This window comes from Callithrix jacchus, chromosome 4 (assembly GCF_049354715.1).
Source record: "Callithrix jacchus isolate 240 chromosome 4, calJac240_pri, whole genome shotgun sequence".
NCBI classification, from domain to species: domain Eukaryota; kingdom Metazoa; phylum Chordata; class Mammalia; order Primates; family Cebidae; genus Callithrix; species Callithrix jacchus.
The window spans coordinates 102985491-103006611 of record NC_133505.1 but is presented as its reverse complement, the minus strand read 5'-3'; the positions used below and the strand labels follow the sequence as shown (position 1 = coordinate 103006611).

General features: G+C 38.7%; 1 protein-coding gene across 33 annotated transcripts in view; it reads right to left on the bottom strand.

The window, feature by feature from the left end:
- Positions 1 to 21121, bottom strand: part of KLHL32 (kelch like family member 32) — a 204830-nt gene that overhangs the window by 67431 nt on the left and 116278 nt on the right. For 19 of the 33 annotated variants that reach the window (XR_013534396.1, XR_013534394.1, XR_013534395.1 and 16 more), the window contains one exon: positions 7522 to 7620. The exons of 1 other annotated variant lie outside the window; for it this stretch is intronic. Coding sequence is in view for 10 of the 32 variants with exons in the window: in XM_078369834.1 (XP_078225960.1) it covers positions 7522 to 7620 (99 nt within the window). In the remaining 22 variants the exon portion in view is untranslated. Of the gene's footprint in view, positions 1 to 7521; positions 7621 to 16552; positions 16746 to 21121 lie in introns of all 33 variants that reach the window. 13 more of the 33 variants (XM_078369853.1, XM_078369858.1, XM_078369850.1 and 10 more) reach the window with 2 other exon arrangements.

The following is a 21121-nucleotide window of genomic DNA, read 5'->3' as shown; positions in this document are numbered from 1 at the left end:
GAAGGCAGGTTCATCAGCTAGCCAGAAGTTTCTTTAGTCCAGAAAATAAGTAATATGGATCTGAATGAAAACAGCAATAGAGAAAAGAGAAACAATACGAGAGATTTAACAAGTTAAGGGAGTAGAGCTGAAAGGTCTCTGTGTCAGCATATGTGGGGCTCAGGGAGATGGGCGCTTCTACTGGCTTGGATTCACACTCAGAAAGGTCATGTGGCTGAGAAATATCCAAGCGAAAGTGTAGACTAGGCAGCTGGCTTGGAGCTAAGATAAGCTGTTTACGGGATAGAGTAAGAATAGGGTACATTTTAGAGACAAGAAAGAGAAAGGACATGGTTCTTCCACCAAAAGATGGAAAGCTAGGATTTTAGGGAAAGAAATTGTTTTGTGGGCCAGACAAATAACTTAGATTGTACAGTATTGATTAGCATTAGACTACAGGCAGGGAGCCCAGCTGAGTTATTGTACAGCAGTCCAGAAAAATAGTCCCGACCTGAATGATGTCAATGACAATGAGGAGAAAGAGAAGGCAGCACATTTGAGAATGATTTAAACGGCTAAACCAACACTATTCGGTGGAATTCATGAGGTCTTGGCAGAGTATAAGATTATGCCAAGGTTTAGGTGACTAAAAACATGATGGTACCTTAACAAAGCCAGGGAGGAGGAGCAGGTGTGTGAGTTTTGCAAAGGTGAATTTGGGAGGTGTGTGGGAAATCAAGTGAAATGCTGGCTGGACATACAGGGCTGGAGCTCAGGAGAGGTGGCTGGAGTCAGTAACCCCTCCACATGTGCATGAAAAAGAACAATAGTGAGCAGAAGGGAAGGGTGTCCACGGAGAGCTTCCTGAGGCACAGTCAAGGAGCTAATGGAAGAAGACTTGTAAAAGAACTGAAAAGGAGTAGAAGGAGCATAGGAGGGAGCCCCGAGAAAGAGAGGTGCAAGAAAGAATGCAGTTCCTAGTGTCTAAATGCTGTAGAAGAGTCACATTAGGATACCACAAAGGCCTCCTGCATCAGACAATAAAGAGGCTTTGGTGACCTTTGTTGGAAGAACTTTTGAGGAGTAATGGAGGCAGAAGACTGAGTTCAATGGGCCTGAAGAATGAACAGGATGTAAGGAGTGCATACATTGGGTACAGGTGTGTAGTGAGGTCAAGGAGCAGCTGCGGTAATGAGAGATGAAGAGCATCTCCTGCCTTATTGATCCTATTTATAAGCTGAAAGCAAAGTGCCAGTATAGTAGGGAAATCAAACCCACAGGAAACACAGGGCATAACTGATGGAATAAGGAGCAGAAAGGTGGTTTAGCTTCAGGGAAGAGGAAAGACAATTCACCACGACTAGAAATATTTACAAATGGGTGGGTGGGAGAAGAAATTTCTCAAATGAAACATAGATCTTCTCTTACACACCCCTCACAAATTTCCAATTATTAATAATGGGATTCAGTGAGATTTATGTTTGTTTGTTTGTTTGTTTTGATTATTGATTCTGAACTCCAGTATAAATAAAATAATGGAAACATTTTATTTTCAAGAAGAAAAATGTATTCTGAAAGTGATTTTTAAATCACCCAGCTGACAACAGTTAGCTTAGATTTGAATGACTAATATTATTAGTGAATTCTTTCAAGAGATATTCTTCCAAAAGAATCTTTCTCCTCTTTAAACCCTCACAAACAAAGAGAAACAGTCAACCCTACATTATCCACATAACAGATTAAAATGCTGAAATGCCTTCCCTGGCCGGCCAGGGTGCCTCTGGGCTGTTGCTTCCTGACATCCTTTAGTGTGGGCTTAGGGAATAAAAGCCAACATAATAGCATATAAAAAATTAATTGGGACCCTAAAATGGCTACTGCAGATCTTATGATGCATTTCAGAGCCAAATATGAATGTTATTTGGCAAATATGATATTCTGAATTACCCATGCCAGATAGCAAATATTCTTGATTAGAACAAATAATTACTAGTTGGCTCTGATTTAATAGGTCTGATACATTTCCACCCCTTTTGATCATTTTCACTGATTAAAAATAATCCAAAAGATTAAACCACTTGTAATATGTTTTCCAAATTTTGTACTTTAACTTTCTCCAACACAAGAGTCTCAGCTCTAGTGAACTATGGAACAGCACTCAGTGCATTTGATTATGGTTATATTAAATATATATGTTAGTACCATCATTTGTCTTCTCTAATGTGGAAAAAAATGGTTCCGTGTTGGAGAAAAAATGAACATGAGTTACAACTTCTCTGCAATCTTGAGGATAATTTATTGTCTTCAGAACACCCACTATATATTATGTATTTAGGTGATACTCTTAATTTAATAATTAAAATTATAATACATTGTTTAGAAGAAATAACCTCCTATAAGTCATTGTAATATTGCTTAGTTAAAAAATGATAATCTATTATAATACTGTAAAATATGTGTCAGTGTCAAATTTAATCCCTAAAGAAAGTATTTTTAACAAAAAAAAATGTATTCAGTTGGGAAAACTAATGAAAGGCTGGTAGTATATTTTTCCTACTATAATATAAAATTTCAATATTTAAAAAGCAGAGAAAAATTACCGAATGAAGGCACCTTCCGATCCCTCAGTACATAATGAACTCCTACGATGCAAAGGGAGGGAGTGGATAAGGCACAAAATCAGTAAAAGGTGTGATCCCTCTGCTCAAAAGCCCCACATTGTACCTGGAGGTGGCGAGACATTTTCCAACCACATTAAACCATGTGCAGAATGATGTGAAAACAGCACTCAGGTACCTTCAGCTCTGGTGTAGGTATTTCAAGAATCTAGTGCTTCTCAGAATTGAAAGTGGAAAAATAGTTTTCACCATTGGTACAAAAAAAGGAACAAAATCACCCAGAATTCTCCTTAACTTCCTCATGAGAGAATAGCATTTTTAAAACCTTTGTACCTTAACTGAAGAGAGAAAATAACTAATTCTCACTGTAGACCACTTAGTATAAAATTTAATGAAGACAAGGGAGGCTGAGTAAACATCAGTCACAGAGAAGGAGATTTCCGGCAGGACTCTTTCTTCCTCCTATTCCCTTTATGTTCCTCCTTGGCTTCTGAGTGATGAATAGTAAGAATTTGGGCTCTGCTTTACTAGCTGATCTACATGTGCACACTGTAAACAGAACAATGCCTTCAATCTGGGGAAATGATCTTTCATGCTGTAAAAACAGGAAAAAAAAAATGCAACAGACCCACCCCCCGTCTCTGTTTCCTTTACAATGATAAAATGCTCTACCTATAGCCCTTGTGTTCCAGCCTCTCACATACCAGCAGCACGCCTCCTCTTGCAGGTCACGTCTTTCACATAAAAGTGCTAAACTAATGCCGCTTAATGACAAATTAATGTCCATGAATAAAAAATACACCTCTAATAGCATAGAGTAATTTGCCATTACAATATCATCATTGGACATGCCCCTGGTTTAATATGATGTATTTAATTCATAACCTAATGAGTGATATATAAAAGAGGGAGATGAACCCTGCAATTACATTTATGTGAGTCTGTCACCTTATTTGTAAAACCTTAAAGTCATTTACATTCAAATTAGAACAAATGAGTGATTTCACAAAGTGTGCTGATAAATGACCACAGCAGCCCAAGACAAAACTGTATTTCCTATGAACACATTAACAGTTTCCCATTATATGTTAAAAATTACAATGTATATTGCCCAGTGTGGTGTGAATAATGACTTTTTTACTGATTAGGTCAGAAGACTAATATGTAGAAAAATAAATAATTTTTCTTTTCATTTTTTTCTGATTTTTGCTTTAAATTAACTACTGAATTCTGGTGGACTCACACTGCCACCTGCTGTCTAGCAATAGATATCAGCCCTATAGTCCTATCAGAAAGGGAGTTGTGTATTCAGTACTTTGGTGGTTTTATTTGGAAAGTCTACTTGATGTTTCTTTTTTTTTTTTTTCAATACATTTAGATTGCATATTATGATAAAGATAATGACACTTGGTGATCATAAAGAATGCTTGTTAATAAAACAATATAATATATTTGAGAAAGGTGATACAAAATGTACAAACTTTCTTTTTTTAGAATGCTAACTACAAAAAAAGAGACACCATCAAAGCTTCCGATGCATAACTTGCAGGAAATGTAACAGAAAGTTCAGTTGCCAATGTTTCTTATCTTATAGCATTGTGCATCAGCAGAGGCGAAGATCTGTGTGTGTGTGTGTGTGTGTGTGTGTGTGTGTGTGTGTGTGCAGTTTTCCCCACTCCTACCCTTTGGTAAAATCTAAAGGAGACTGAGAGGATCTGCCTGCCACTGAGGATCTCCACCAATGCATCTTCTCCCCTAATGGCAAGTCCCAATATGAAAAATCTGCCTTAGGGTCCAGAAAAAGCAGGCTAGGAAAGGCACTATGGCTGGAGATGAGGCTAGGGAGGAACAGGCCTGGACTTGAAGATGAGGCTAAAGACTTTTGTTGGTGAAATAATCCACCCGCATGATGATCAGGGTAGCTAAGGAAAGTTTTCAAGACAGATCAGCGTCCTAGTTCTGAATTTAAGTTTCTTCATCTGTAAAAAGAAAACGACACCCACCTGTATGAAGGGGTGACTTAACAGTGAAAATGGGAGTCCCTGAAAACACTCAGCATGGATAAACCCTCAATATATGTGGTTCCCTTTCCTGGGAAAACTAGTGATGCTCTGGGGACCATGGTTTACCACAGACTGAGGCTAGAAACAAGCACACTGCTCAGAGGGGACTATATCCTATAAGCAAGAATAGTGGGAGCCTAAAGAAAGACAAAAACACTCCACATCCCATCAATTAGTGTCAAGTTCACTGCCCAGCTTTCCCTTTTTCCCATAAACATGCTTTGAGAACCCAGGAGAAGGCTAATTAGGGGGCTGATTCAATAGCTGTCCTCACTGACACAGAGGAGCACTGCTCCTGCAATTTAGGGTTCCTGCTCTCAGCAGCCTGCCAGAGGAAATGCAAGAGAAAGGAGCCCACATAGTGCCGGGTGTACCTTTCCTTTTCAGGAGGGCAGCAGCACCATTTACATGTTCAGAGGAACTGCAGGCCAGTGAGGCTCAGGGAGCTTCCATCAAGGGTTCTCCTTGAACATGCTTTGTAATGAGCCCTGGAGGTCAATGGGATATTTGAGCAGGCCTGCCCTTCACTCCTCTGGCAGAGAAACCAAAGAAAGAATGACATTTTAAGAACAACAAAACAATACCAGACATCTTAGTGACGAGAGTGGTTTCAAAAACTCCTAGTTGACAAAGCACCACACAAAGGTGGAGAATATATCAGCACTGATTGATGGGACACGATTTCTGGGTACATTTTAAACACTGGCAATTTTTCACATTAACAAAATGTTATATTTATATATTCAATGAAATAGTCCCACTATAAATTAAAAATCAGTTGAACAATATTACCAAAAAATAGCAAATAGATATAGCTATGAGACTATATCAAAATATAAAAGTAGATTGAATTGATGCTGTCTTTGATTTTTATAACCCTAAGGAAGAAGCAGGGTATATATTTTTAAAAGGCTGAAATAAGGGTATATGATTTTGGTATTCATATAGTCAAAGTTTCCATCTACAAGTTTGACATCTTGCAATAATCACAGATAAAAAGACAAAGTAAACTTACATGACAAAATAAAAACATTTGTGAAAAGACAGTGAAAGTTTCAACCACTATTCAAGAAGCTTGAATAATAACTATCCACAAAATATATCTGTAGGCATGCTATATTTTTACCTCAGCAAAATAATGAAATGCAGAAGTTAAATTCCAAAGTATACAAGTCACTTAGTATCTCAACAAATCACCTATCTGACGGGATGGGGAAAATACCCATGAATGTTTAATGTTCATCTGGGATTCTCACTTACAGAAAATTACAGGCTTAGGTATACCCACACACCCCTGCATGTACACACCGTTTATAATGTGTGTCATGATAACTAACACTGTAACCAAACTGTGTCAACATGCATCCCTGATTACTATCTGCCATGGGGAAAGTGAATCAGGTGATGATGCATGAAGCCCAAGTTGTAATATTTGATGTAGAAATGTCAAATAAAATTAATTTCAATTTCACAAGTCAAACACACACTTTTGAAGTCTTATAACCTTTCTACATGATTCCCATTTGCTACAGGCAGAAAGGGATTAAACAGAGCTTTCCCATACCACCTAACAATATTGAGGGGAAAGAAAGGAAAATAAGGCAAAAAAGTATTAACCATTCACTGTTAGATTAAATGTGCTGAGATAATCATAAGAATTCTATCTACTGTATTTGAATTTTCCTCAGGTGAACATGGCTGACCTTCCTCACACTGTCTCCCTGGGAAGTGATGGTTCCTATTTTCCAGGGTTGCTGGGAAGATTAAACAAGATGCTAGATGAGCATGAGCTTTATAAACTACCTAAGAGGTAACAGAAGTCAATGATAAAAGTATATATTTAAAATTAGAGAAAATGATTTAAAAGGAAAACAAAGTAATTGGGCAGGAAAACAAACTCGTCTACTCACTAATATCATGTCATATGCACAAAGACAGTGGAATTAAATTGTGTGGTGAATTTATTTCTTCAAATTAATTTTTTAATTGTATAATAAATGCAAGTGAAGGTGACACCAGTAGGGGAAATGGGAGGGTCCTAAAGTTGGAAATTAGTTAGTAATGCTCTGCAAAGTCCAAGAGACTCATAGCCATGCTGTCTGCCTAAGACGCCACTTAGACTCCTACCTAACAAGGAGTTTTCATCCAAGAAAGAAATGGTCTTTGAAATGAGAAAATCCTACCAACCATATTACCTCAGGCAAGTTGGATACAGTTTGAGTCTCTGATTTTTTAAATCTATAAAAATCTGCAAAGTTATCGTGAGGACTGAATGTGAAACAATGGTGAATACATAGTCAGTGCTTAGTGTTCAGAAGTTTTCTCTCCCTCCTTCTCATGGAGCCTTTCCTGACCAGCAAATCAGGGGAAGAATGCGCACACACTCATCCCTTTTCCAGCCTTTACTGCCTGGGAAGGTCACATGGTAATTGATTACATAGGACTTTGTGATTTACTAGATACTGTTACTGAATCTTCAATGACTATTAGTCTTTTCTTACATTTGTGATTATTTCCATAACCAGACAATATTGCTTTGGACTAGGACTCCTTTCAGTATCACTTCCCCAGTCCCCTACAGAGAACCCTGCATGTGGTCACTGAGTTCATTGGCTGCTCAAGGGTCTTGGGGACCTAAGGTGGGCAGGAGAGTGGAGGAAAACTCCCACTTCCATAACTGGATGCATGAGCTGCAGCTGCCCTCCTAGGAGCCTCTCAGTTTGTGTCCTGGAGAAACTCTACTGCCACAGCCCACACCACCCCCACTTTACCTGTCATTCAGCTCCAGTTGGTGAGGGACAGCTTATGACTGTGGGGAAAGGAATGTGAAGGGTGTACAAGCAGGATACGAGCTCACGTACCTGGATGAGATAGTGGGAGCATAAATTTAGAAGCTCCAACAGCTGTAGGTGACTGCCAGCTGCTAGCACATCCTGGATCACACCTGGCTCCAGTAGAATCTGTTTTTTTTTTTTAACAAAAAGAAAACTGTCAGTTACACCTAAAAATTAAAATAATACTGCTTAATATGTAAATAAACCATAGTATACTTAAATTGCTGCTTTACATACTGTATTTCAATTAACACTGTTCCTTTTCATGGAAGTCAGTTCTTCTCTTTTTGTTCTGGTTAATGAGCCATGGCCCTTACTCTAACAGCTGATTTTCTCTTTATCGCATGTGCTGATATCATTTTGGTGTGTGAAGCTCTGCACTTAACTACTTATTTTTTTATAGGAGGTTATAAATATTTTCAAAGAACAACATAACCCTCTTAAAATTCCATTTGTGATGTAATCTTTTTTTTTTTTGAGACGGGGATTCGCTTTTGTTTACCCAGGCTGGAGTGCAATGGCGCAATCTCGGCTCACTGCAACCTCCACCTCCTGGGTTCAGGCAATTCTCCTGCCTCAGCCTCCTGAGTAGCTGGGATTACAGGCACGTGCCACCGTGCCCAGCTAATTTTTTCATGTTTTTAGTAGAGATGGGGTTTCGCCATGTTGACCAGGATGGTCTTGATCTCTTGACCTTGTGATCCACCTGCCTTGGCCTCCCAAAGTGCTGGGATTACAGGAGTGAGCCACCCCACCCAGCCCAGAATTTGGCTCTTTGGTAGACCACAGAAGCAGGTATTTTAGGGAAAGGGGCATATGTTTCTCCTTGCCATATGAGACCAGAGGTGGTTATTACTCCATTTTACTTCTAAGTCCTACGACAGTTAACTTCATCCATAAACTTTCATTTTCCTCTTTCTCCATCCCAGATTCTCTTATTCTTTCTATTTAAAATAAAAGATGTTCAACTAACAATTTCAGAATACAAAGACATCACATAGAGGCAAGACCTTCCAAGTATCCTGGTGATTTCAACACTTCACTTTATTTAGTTAAGTCCAATTATTTACCTACTGCTGCTAGCTCTTGAGCAGCTGATCAGGGCTGGAAAAAGGCACATGACCATGTTGACAAAATTCGCATGCATTAGTGCCAGGTGCAAGGAGGCCTTTAGTGATGCCCTGACCCTCCATTTTAAATCATTTCCCCAGCCCAGTGTTTCTGGAAGTCTGGTCTCTGGACCAGCAGCATTGGCTTCACCTAGGAACTTATGAAACTGCAAACTCTTGGGCGCCTCCGAGACCTCCTGAATCAGCAAGTTTCAGGGTGAGGGAACTAGTGTTTTATCAAGTGTCCTTAGTAGCTCTGATGCACAGGAGGCATGAGAGACACTCACTGGTCAATGCACCCTTCCACTCTCCTACTCCACCACACTCCTTTCTCAAGCCACCACCTCCTCCTCTGCCTGCAGATTTTTACTTCATGCTCTTTGAAAACTTTTTACCACCAAATCTACCAACCCATCTACCTGCATCTGAATCAGTACCTTTTGCTCTTCCCAACAATCCACTTGTGTGCTTGATCCCAACCCCTTCTGCCTGCAATAGTCCCTTTCGTTCCCGCATCACTATAGGCTCTTTCTACTGGATGGTAGGTTAAAACCTCAGGGTCATGCTTGACTCTTGTTTTCCTGAGGCCTTATACCCAATCCATCTGCCAGTCCTATTGGCTCTATCTTCAAAATAGTTTCAGAATCCAATCACTGCTCATGACTTCCATCATCACGGCTTTAGTCTAATCTACTCCTCTTCCTACACTTAACTGTAATCGACTCCTAACTAGTTGCACTGCTTTCTCCTTTGTCCCCTCACACTATCTGAATATAAAGCAAACCGGTTCTTTAAAAACACAAATGAAATCATTTTATGAAATCACTTTTTATTCAGAACTTTCTGATGACTTTCCTTCTCATTAAAAATAAAATCCAAAAAGTCTTGACTATAACCTAAAAAGCTCTTGAATATGCTGAGCACCTTGGTGTTTACAATTAGCTGTTTGCTCTGCCTGGGTCATTCCCTCATATCCTTCAGATACCGCCTTACCTGAGATGCCTCCCCTGACCATCCTCTGTAGAATAGTAACCAACCCTGAACAGCCACTATTCCCTAGCTCCTTTTATTCTTCACCATAGTGCTTGCCACCTCACATTATATATCTTTTTGCCTATTTACTTATTTTTCTCTGCTCACTGTTTCCGGAGAGCAGGGACTTAGTCTGTTTTGTATCCCCAGCACTTAGAACAATGTCCAGCACACATAGCTGTTGCTCACTGTTCATGAAGTTAGTTAATAAAAATACTGATGAATTAATTGATCTCTACACATATTTTTAAGTTAGAACCAATTTTAACTAATTTTATTAACCAATCTAATGTTAAAAAGAAAGAAAAAAAAGGACTCTATATTTCTAAACTAGCAAGTAAATAAGTGAAACGTTAAGGAAATGTGACAAAACTACCAACACTCATCTTGTTCTGAAAAATCTTTATAGCTCCTTTTCCACCTAGTCAGAAAGAGAAACCCAGATTTCTACAACTTCTCAAGGAAGGAGGCTTTGACTGACACTCAGGAAATTAGTGCAGCTCCTATAAGAGGGGCAAGGATATCGTATAGTCTTGCAGAAGATGCATGGCCTAAGGAGGAGAATGGGGAATAGAGGGATTAGAAAGGTTGGTTTTAGCCTTTAAATCCTGTCAGTTGAGCTCATTTCACACAACTGGTATTTGTGATAACCTCCAAGGCTCACTAATAGCAAACACAAAGAGATCATAGAGAGACAAGATGAATATTCCATAGCATGTGCTACACGTCCAGCAGGCTGACTTCCAGAAGCCTGCACATGAAAAACCCATCCGGGGATTGTTTTTGTCCTTTTTTATTTTTTTGTTTTGCAGTTTTTTTCCTTCCACTCATTGTAAGTTTTTCTAAAATATACTTTAGCACAGAAAATCTCTAAGTCCTTTTAAAGGGTTGGATAAAGAAACCCTACCAGAACAGCTGCTCTAACTTATGGAAACAGAACCAGTGTTTGCAAACCTCACTGTACTAGAGGCTTTTAATTCAGCTTTGTTGCTCTTTGGTAACCGGCTGTTCTAATATATTTTTCTAGAGAATTTATGTTTGGCCAGCAATAAAAAAAAAAGAAGGTCCATCTCCTCATGATTTACAGTGTGGTGAATTTATCTGGCATCTGCCTTGAAGGACTAGCCAAAAGAACAACCTCCACAGAAAAAAAGGGATCTCAAACATACAGGTTTATGGAGGACAGCTAAGACAGCTGCATTTAACTTCGGCCAAACATTATATTTAGGTATTTCAGAAACATACCCATCAACATGTAGTCTGACACTCAAACCAGGACAGATAGGAAGAAGGGTCACTCAAGGATCACCTGCAGGAAGGAAGCGATATTCCCTGAGATGTGAAAGCACACAGGGTGGGAATAGGAGCTAATGTGCTAATGTGAGTGGCCTGACACATCCAGTCATTCATCAGTCTGGAGGAGCATATCTCAGCTAGGAGCATAAACAGTGGACAAGACAAAATGTCTTAAAAACAAGAGATCAAGAAAATGCTAGATGCATAAAGCCAAGTGGTCCAGAATGCAGTGGGGGGTGGGGGGCGGGGAACCCTAAAATAAGCCAAACTAGGCTGGGCATTGCCTCTACCCTCATTGGAGCTCACCTGCTTGGGTGGAGCTCATCTGTAGAGCTGGGGCTTCTCCAGATTTGCAAACATGTTTTGATGCAACCAGGGGCAAGCTTAGGTGGGGCATGAATGTCTCTTGTTCACAGGACCATCTGTAAAGAGGATTCTTTCCCTGCCTGACCTCTAGGTGGAAGAACAGAAGGGGCTGTTCTAGAATGAGGGAGCTGGACACTGCTAGTGGGGAGATCACCTCTAGCCTCACCTCACCAAATAATGAGATGATCACATCTCATTACTTGGGTCTGTCCCAGGAGCCTCTCCTGCCCCTTGTAGCAGGCAAGGTCATATAAATGAGGAGAGGGCCATGGCTGATCCCTATTCCAAATGCTGAAACTCTACACTCATTTGTGTGGGGATAAGCCACCTACCGCTGGCTGTACTTAGGGTGACAGAGAATGGTGTGACAAAGTAATAGTGTAAAAGGACAAGAGAAGGGTATGGGTACCTGGTAAGAGAAATTATGTCAGAATTCAGTCATGAGGTGGCCCAATCACCCTCCTGGTAGGAGGCACTCTTGAATACTCTGCCAGTATGTCCTCTGGTCACCAATCCAAGCAGGATTGGTAATAGACAGGTAAATTTGCATAATCCCCAACAAAGACCTTTTAAACTGCATAAGACTGGGACTCCTGGTCCTCAGAAAGAATATGGGGCCAGAAACTGGTGAAAGAGGAGGGGAATGGGACCTGAGGTAAGATTCTGTGCAGGGGATGATAACATGGGCCACCTCAGTCAGTGCCCACACCTCACGGGGGGGTCTGGGAGGGTGGAGCTGGGAGCAGGGACAGCCAACAGTACCCAGGGTGTCCCTGCCCCTCCTTCTTCAGCTTATCCTCCTCATCAGGTGCCCATTCTCTCAATTCTGTCTTCTTTTTCTCTTTATTTTCCCTCTCCCTTTCACCTTGCCTCTTGGATTGGTGGCTGGTAGGGACTGCCTTTAATAGCCATGGTAAGTCTCAGTGTGACCTTTTTTTCCTGCCTATGAACAAGTAAGTTGGTATCTTCAGAAAATTTTGTATCTTCAGGTCTTCAAAGCTATCTTCTTCATTTCTTGCATAAGAAGATTTTAAAATTACTTGCTTCTTGGTTTATGTGCTTAAGGATTTGAGCATGTTAAAGTCAGATAACTAAGGTCTTTAATAAACACATATACAATGTGCACACATGAACAACACGCTTTTGCAAGCAAAATAAGCACATGTACAACTGCAGATTACAGTGGTATAATATTATTTATGAGAATAAATGAATATATTTCCTCCTTTATACTTTATTTTTTTTCCTTGTATAGTATTACAGAATGGCAAATTATCAGAATCCTGAACTTATAATCATCAAATGAATTGGATACAACAGCATAAATAGCTTTTAAATGATCATATATTCAAAACATATAAAATCTTTTGCATAAAGTTCCTTATGATAGAATTCTTACAGACGGAACATGAAACACAAGATCTAGCTAGCTATGAGAAATTGCCACCAATCTAGTTTTAGTTTCAAAACCACTGCACTAAGGACTTTTTATCCACAAGGTGGCACCAATTTAAAGGAAAATAATTTTCTAAATTGAATCATACATGGCACATCTATAACTGACACCTTAAGTTTATTTTTAAGAAAGGAAAACATAGTTCAAGTATGGATAATAAAACACATGAATTCCACTTTCTAAATGTGATCATATTGGGAAATGTTCATAAATATGTCTGTTGAAATGCTCCATCTGAGCAATACTGGCTAGAATTCAGTAGTTCTGCATAAATCAGAGTTCAAATTTTGAGGCCTGTATTTGGAAACCCTCACCATGTAGCTAGTCTCCACACTTTGGCAGTACCTTGCTCTCCATCTTCAACGTCTTCCTCATTTCTTCAATCTCTGTATGTCAAAAACCTACTAATTCTTCAAGCTCCAATTCTAAACCTGCTCCCTATACAAAGCTTGGCAAGATCTTCTCCCATCTCAACCTCAATCTGGAATTAATCTCCTGGGTCTTCACAGATGTCTGGTAAACTAAGCCCAAGCGTTCTAGGTCATGCTGTCTCATTTCAAATCCTGGCTCCTACACTTGCTGACAGAATGAACTTGGGAGAACAGCTCCACTCCAGGTGTCTCAGTGTCCTTATCTGTACAATGAAAGTCATGATTTCAACCTCAAAAACTCGTTTTAAGAACCAAGAAAATGCTTATGTATCATTACATGTGTGTGTCTATATGTAACAAAATGGCTTAAACAAATATGAGGGCTATTTTTCCAATAACATTTGGATTAGGCAGCTTAGAGTGGCAACTAACCAGCCTCCTTTTATTTTCCTGCTTGGCAAATCCTAGGCTGTGGTTTCACGGTCTCAAATTGGCTGCCATACATCCAGACATTGCATGTACATTCAAAGCAGAAAGAAAGGAGAGGGCAAAGAACAAAAAACTTTTGTCAGCTGAGTCTGGCAATGTTTGTCAGAAAAATAATAGATTTCCTACAAACACTTACAAAGACTCCCATTTACATCTCATTGGCTGGGTTGTTACACATAGCTATAAAACAGCCTAGAAAATTAAATTTTTATGACTAGATGTAACATTGTCCCAAATCAAATTAGAGTTCTATATAAAGAGAAAAGAGGAAATGAATATTGGGCAGGTAATCAGGGCATTTGGCCATGGGACTTAGCACATATCTGTATAAGAAAAACTATAAAACTCTGGTGAGAGAAATCAAAGAAAAACTAAATAAATAGAAAGATGGTCCATGTTTGTGGATAAAAAGACTCTATGAATTTGTAGATTCAATGTAATCTCATTCAAAGTCCCACAAAGTTATTTTTTGTATATTAACAAACAGATTCTAAAGCTTATATGAAGAAGCAAAAGACTCAGAATAGCCCATCCAATATTGAAGAACAAATTTTCAGGACTGACAATACCTGCCTTGAAGACTTACTAAAAAAACTACCATCATATCAAGACAGTGTGACATTGGCAAAAGAAGAGAGAAACAGATCAATGGAACAGAAAAGAGAGCTCAGAAACAAACTCATATAAATATGGTCAATGAAGGAGCACAGATAATATTATAGATAATATAATAATCATGGATAAAAGTCTTTTCAAGAATGGGGTTGGATCAATTGGACACTCACATACAAAGAAATGAATCTAGACACAGCTCTCAAACACTTCACAAAAATAAACTCAAAATGGATTGCAGACTTAGATGTAAAATAATACAAAACTAGAAAACTTTTACAAGGTAACACAGAGGAAGATCTACATAACTTTGGGTATGGCAATGACTTTTTAGATACAACACCAAAAACATGGTCCATGAAAGACATAATTGATAACTTGTACTTTATTAAAATTAAAAGCTTCTTCTCTATAAAATACACTATTAGGAGATTGAAAAGACAAGCCATTGGCTGGGAGAAAATATTTGCGAAAGATACATTTGATAAAGGAGTGTTATCCAAAATATCCCAAACCCTTAACACTCAACAATAAAAAAATGAACAATATGACATTTTAAATGGTGGGCAAAAGACCTGAGCAGACACCTCACCAAAGAAGATAGGTGTCAAATAAGCATATAAAAAGATGCTCATATAGAAAAACTGCATTTTTTGTACATATATTGTTAGATTTATACTCAATTTTGGAGGTACTAACTTCTAAAAATAGTTCCAACTTTTTAAAATAGTCCTCAAAACCCAAAAGATGAATATGTTGTGATACATGAAAATTATATGAAATTCTAATTTCAGTATAGTTTTATTAGAACACAGGTATGCTTATTCATTTACATATTTATCTCTGACAGTTTTCATGCTACAACAGCTAAGTTGAGTAGTTGCAAAATAAACCTGATTTATTTTTTAAAATAGAGACAGGGTCTCACTATGTTGCCCAGGCTGGTCTCAGGCTCCTGGGCTCAAGTGATCCTCCTGCCTTGGCCTCCCAAAGTGCTGAGACTATGGGCATGAGCCATTGTACCTGGTCATAATGGAAACTTTATATGGCCTGAATTATTTCTATATGGCCCCTCACAAAAAGTTTCCTGATCCTTGCTCTAGACTATAGGTAGGGGCTGGGAGTCAATAGCATAAGATAATAGCAGGTTATTTCTCCATACCAAATAACTTGGGTCTGAAAGGCATCACTGAGGAAGCTAGTTGAATTAAACAGAAGTGTTCTGAAGCAGGAAGGGGTGAGGAGCAGAGGGGGGAGGAGCAAGCAAAGCCACCTGGGAAGGAGTGATGGGAAGGCTGGTGGTGGCACAGAATAAAAGACCACAGTGAGCAGTGTCTCAAAGGCCAACAGAGAATAGGCAGGCTGGCTAGGTTGCATGGAGCTGTGACGTCACATATGACAGTATTTAAGCAGATTTAGCAATATTTGTGAGTGTTAAGAACAGTTTTAGAGGAATGATGAAGATGAAAGCCTCCAGACTTGGAGTGGAAAAGTGAGTGATAAATGAGTGAAAATGAGGAAAAGTAACTTTATGTAACACTTTTCATGAGCTCTGCTATGTGAGAAGCAGAGAAAGAACTAGTGGCTCAAGGGGAATACAGAAATACAAAAGGGATTTTTTTTTTTTTTTTTGAGACAGGGTCTCACTCTGTCGCCCAGCTGAGGTGCAGTGGTGCGATCTCTGCTCACTCCAACCTCTGCCTCCCAGGTTCAAGTGATTCTCCCGCCTCAACCTCCTGAGTAGTTGGGAGTACAGGCATGCACCACCATGCCTCGCTATTTTTTGCGTTTTTAGTAGAGACAGAGTTTCAACATGTTGGCCAGACTGGTCTTGAACACCTGGTGTCAAGTGATCCACCCATGTCGGCCTCCCAAAGTGCTGGGATTTCTTGCCACTGTGGCTGGCAAGAAAGGGATTTTGAGCAATAGAGAGTGGTTCTATGCTGTGGAAATGATGCAGTAGAGGAGAAACAACTGATGACAGAAGAGACAGCTACAGGATGACAGGAGTGATACTGGGCAGAGTAGGAGGGAGCAGATCCAGACCCTACGTGGGGAGATTAGTCTCTGACACTTCAGGGATAGCCCTCCCACTGCAAAAGAGGGGAATACCGAGAATAAGTTCAGAAACGGAGGGTAGAGAATTTGATGGTAAGAAGATGAAGATCTTCCTGTCTGCTTGTTTTCTCAATGGACAGTGACTTTTCCTTTTGATGTGTATATTGGAGGTGCATTAGTGAGGGGAACATCTTTAAAAAGAGAAGAAGTGAGAAACTCATCAAGAAGAGGAAAAAAGCAAATTTACTAGGGAAACAGATTAACATTACCTGGCATTGGGTATCTGTTTGAGATTTGGAGTCATGGATTTGAAGTGACAACTTTCTCCAGTGACAATCAGCAGAACTGATTTTTACAGTTGGATTCAATCAATAATTCTCCAAAGATGCCACAGGCTGGATCAAGTTTCATTCCCTCTTATATCTGTGGCTTTATTTTTTGGGCTGTGCCAAGTCGTTCCTACTTTGACAGATACATGATACATAGAGATAAACAGCTATCGTTAGTTTTTAAGGTGCTATATCTATCTATTCAGTTACCATAGAATAAATGGCTATTTTTTTGTTTCCTGCAAAGTATAATGCAAATTATTGTCTTATTTTTTAGGCAATACTCAAAAAAGTACTACAAGTCAATTATCCTTTCTCCTATCTGAATTAGCATAACTTTTGAAGTGTCAAACATACTCAGGTATTTTTTTATACTATATATGCAAATAATTCAGGTTCCCTGCTAATCCATTTTATAAAAATGCAATGGTGTGTGATCTGGCATTTCCAATCACAGTTTGACCTACTGTGAGAAAGCATTAATATGCATTTTCTCATGAATGCATCCCTAACATCTAGTAAGTCCTTAGCACATAGTAGGCGATCATTAAGTATTTGCTGAATTAATAAATCTCAATTTGAGAATAAAATGTAAATGGATGGTTTTTATGCAATACACAAAAATAAAATATTCGTATCGGCACTCTGTATCCAGATCCATCTCATAAGCAAGGACACACAAAGACTCAAAACAAAAGGTTGGAGGAACACTCATCAATCAAATGGAGAGGAAAGAAAAACAAAACAAACAAAAAAAACAGGAGTTGTAACTTTCGTCTCTGACAAAATAGACTACAATAGTAACCAAGACTAAAAGAAACAAAGGAGGACATTACATAATGATAAAAAGATCAATGCAACAATAGGAGTCAATGATCATAAATATATATGCACCAAATATAGGGGCACCCAGATATATAAGAAAAGTTTTCAATGACTTATAAAGAGACTTGGACTCCCACACTAATAGCGGGAGACTTTGACACCACATTGTTAATTCGACAGATCAATGAGATAGAAAATTAACAGAGACATTTATGATTTGAACTCAGACCTGGAACAAGTAAACTCGGTGAATATTTATAGAATTCTTCACCCCAGGTCCACAGAACGTACATTTTTTTTTAGTATCATATTATACCTATTTTGAAAGTGACCACATAAATGGAAGCAAATCACTCTTCAGCATTTGCACAGCATTTCACAGATTTAAATGAAATATTGGTTGGCTGTTTGTTTGTTATTTTCTTTCCCTATTCCTTCCTGTCTCCGCTGTTAAGCATGATCATCAGCATAAAAGAGGTTTTTAATACCTATTTCTAGATTGCATTCCAGCCTGGGCAATAGAGAAAGACTCCTGTTCTCTCTCCCCCTTTCTCTTTCTCTTTCATTCTTTACAAAAAAAAACAGAATGTGATGATTTTTCAAAAAATAAAATAATATATTCACAAATTAACTTAGCATATCTAATATTTGAATATTCTCATCATTATTTTACTCAAATGGAATATATAATTCCAATATAAATCTTCTTAAAAGTACTGTTTAGCAAATTAGTTATCCTTATATTTATTACAATGACCATATATTTTTGCTATCAAGTTGTTTTCTTTTTAAAAAACTTATAGTTAGAACTGTAAAACTCCCATATACTGCTGCTTCATACAAATACTGAATGGTTCCAGCAGAGGGCTCAAGAATTCTATTTTAAGGAAAAAAGAATTCCTTATTAAGAATCTTTAAGGAAAAGTGAAAGTATAGTATATGCACAGACTACAAAACATCTATGTATTAATGCATAGTATATAAATAAAAATGCATAGTATAGAAATAAAATGCATAGTATTATAGTTATATAATATAAATTTATATTATGCATGCAAATGCATAGCATATAAATAAAATGCATAGTATATAAATAAAAAAACAAACATACTAATACCTTATCTAATTCCAGAAAAGAAGTTGAAGTAAATTATAATCACAAAATCTTTATAAAATCACATAGACATATGGGCATCTGAAGAAAATGAGCATTAAAGAAAGCAGAAAGATAACAACATATAATATGTAAGTAAGTGAGAATTTGGGTGAAAATATGTTTTACTTTTATTCTTATTAATAATTTGATAAAATTTTGGGTCATATTTTTTCATTTTCAAAGATAAAAAAGTAATTTATTTTTATAGAATTTACAGTACCCTTATTTTTAGTGCTGAAACAAGGACAGAAAACATTTATGAAGTGTGTGGAAGGATTTCTTTATGGAGTAAGCTGGGAATCTGGAGGCACTTCATTTTCATAGGCAGAACTAATGGGCTGTAGCACCACTTTATTCATGCCTGCAACTAACACTCAGATCCCACTGGTATTCCAAAAATGTTCAGAAAGAGGTCTCAAATCTTTTTATTCAGTCTATATACTTATTATCTTATCGGCCTCATTTCAAAAAGGATCTGAGGAGTCAGTACAAGCATTTTAATATTAAGAATAAAAATAACTCAAGGCTGGATGCCGTGACTCATGCCTGTAATCCCAGCAGTTTGGGAGACCAAGGCAGGTGAATCACAAGGTCAAGAGATTGAGAGCATCCTGGCCAACATGGTGAAATCCCATCTCTACTAAAAATACAAAAATTAGCTGGGTGTGGCAACATGCGCCTGTAGTCCCAGCTACTCAGGAGGCTGAGACAAGAGAATGGCTTGAACCTGGGAGGTGAAGGTTGCAGTAAGCTGAGATTGCACTACTGCACTCCAGTGTGGCAACACAACAAGACTCCATCTCAAAAACAAAACAACTCAAAGCAAGAGAAAAGAGAAAACAAAGTAATATGAGGTCAGGAGAGGGTGTGTGTGTGTGTGTGTGTGTGTGTGTGTGTGTATCCATCCTCATAACTATTATAAGTGGGTCACAAATGTGGCTCTATGCTTCCTAGCATCAAAACTGAAAAAGAAATATAACCTAATGCAAGATTAAAAGGGTCTGAGAATTCTAGCTTCTCAGACCCTGAGATGTAATGAAAATTCCCCTGCAGACATTAAGAGGGTTATTGAATGATTTGCTTGATGATACTTCTAATAATAACTATCAAAAGTATATTTTTTAGAACACTGCATAAAAAGTGAAGATTAATAAAGAGATTAAATAAGACCCAGACATTTCATTTTCTGGTTAAGATATTTGAGAAGTCCTTCTCAATGGAGTCAATACTACCTCTCAGGAAAATGTGAAAATTTGCATGGACATTTCTGGTCATCTCAGGAGGGTAGGCAATACTGGCCTTTATTGGGCAGTGGCCGGGAGGCTGGAGTGCAGTGGCAGGATCTTGGATCACTACAGCCTCTGCCTCCTGGGTTCAAGTGATTCTCCTGCCTCAACCTCCTGAGTAGCTGGGATTATGGTGCCCACCATCACACCTGGCTAATTTTTGTGTTTTTAGTAGAGACAAAGTTTCGCCATGTTGGCCAGGCTGGTCTTGAACTCCTGACCTCTGGTGATCTGCTCACCTTGGCCTCCCAAAGTGCTGGGGTTATAGGTGTGAGCCACCGCACCCAGCTCACATTGTGTTTGCATTAGGCGACTAAGTTTAATAATGTCCCAAAGGAAAATATATGTGCCCAAAATGTGACTATCACTCAAGTAGAATGCTAGACTAATGTAATAGAGTCTACCCCCATTTTTGTTATTTCACTCCTGACGGCTTCCAAACCCGGCCCTTCCCTATTTCCCTGCTTGCCCTACATCTGGGCAAAGGTATAAAAAAGCCTGAAAACTCTCTCTAAAATACACCAGCCCTCCCTGCGGAGAGAGCCTTTTCCCCTGCCCGAATACAAAAGCCAAAGCCAGCCATACCTCGGTGCCCCCTCAAGCCATTTTTTGCACCTGCTTAGGAGCCAGGCTGTTCTCTCCAGAAAGCTACATTATGTGAAGAATAAGCCTTTACACATTCTGTTGAGGTGTGTGGCATTAGCAGTCTCAATATCCAAATCAGATTTTGTGTGGTGGGGGTGGGCATTGTATTTCTGACAAGTGACTGCGAGATAGTTAAGATATAAACTTGTAAATTATTTGGGTAAAACAAGAATACATATTTCAAAAATTAAAACATACTGAATTGGAAAGCTGATCTGAGAAGAGTGGCCACAGTTAAACTTCTTTGCACAGAGGCATCTTAGACATGAATCTGCTGAACTAATGGCTTTATAATTCTTGCAGCACAAACTATACTCTGAGCACATTCTGACTGGACATCACAGAGAAATTTAATAAAGGAGAACAAACTGGTGTGAAGCAGAGACTGACCCTGCCCCACAGGTAGGAGGCCCTCCTACATGACTTGACTTTGAATCAGCTGTTCTCTGTGAGAAAGAGACAGGTCTTGAGACCAGCAAAGTTGTTCATATTTTATGACTTCACCCCCAAACAGGAAGCTGACTAATCTCCTTATATTTTGGTTTCAATAATGCACTCATAAAAGAGAAAAATCTCCCCCAAGGCAAATAACTAATT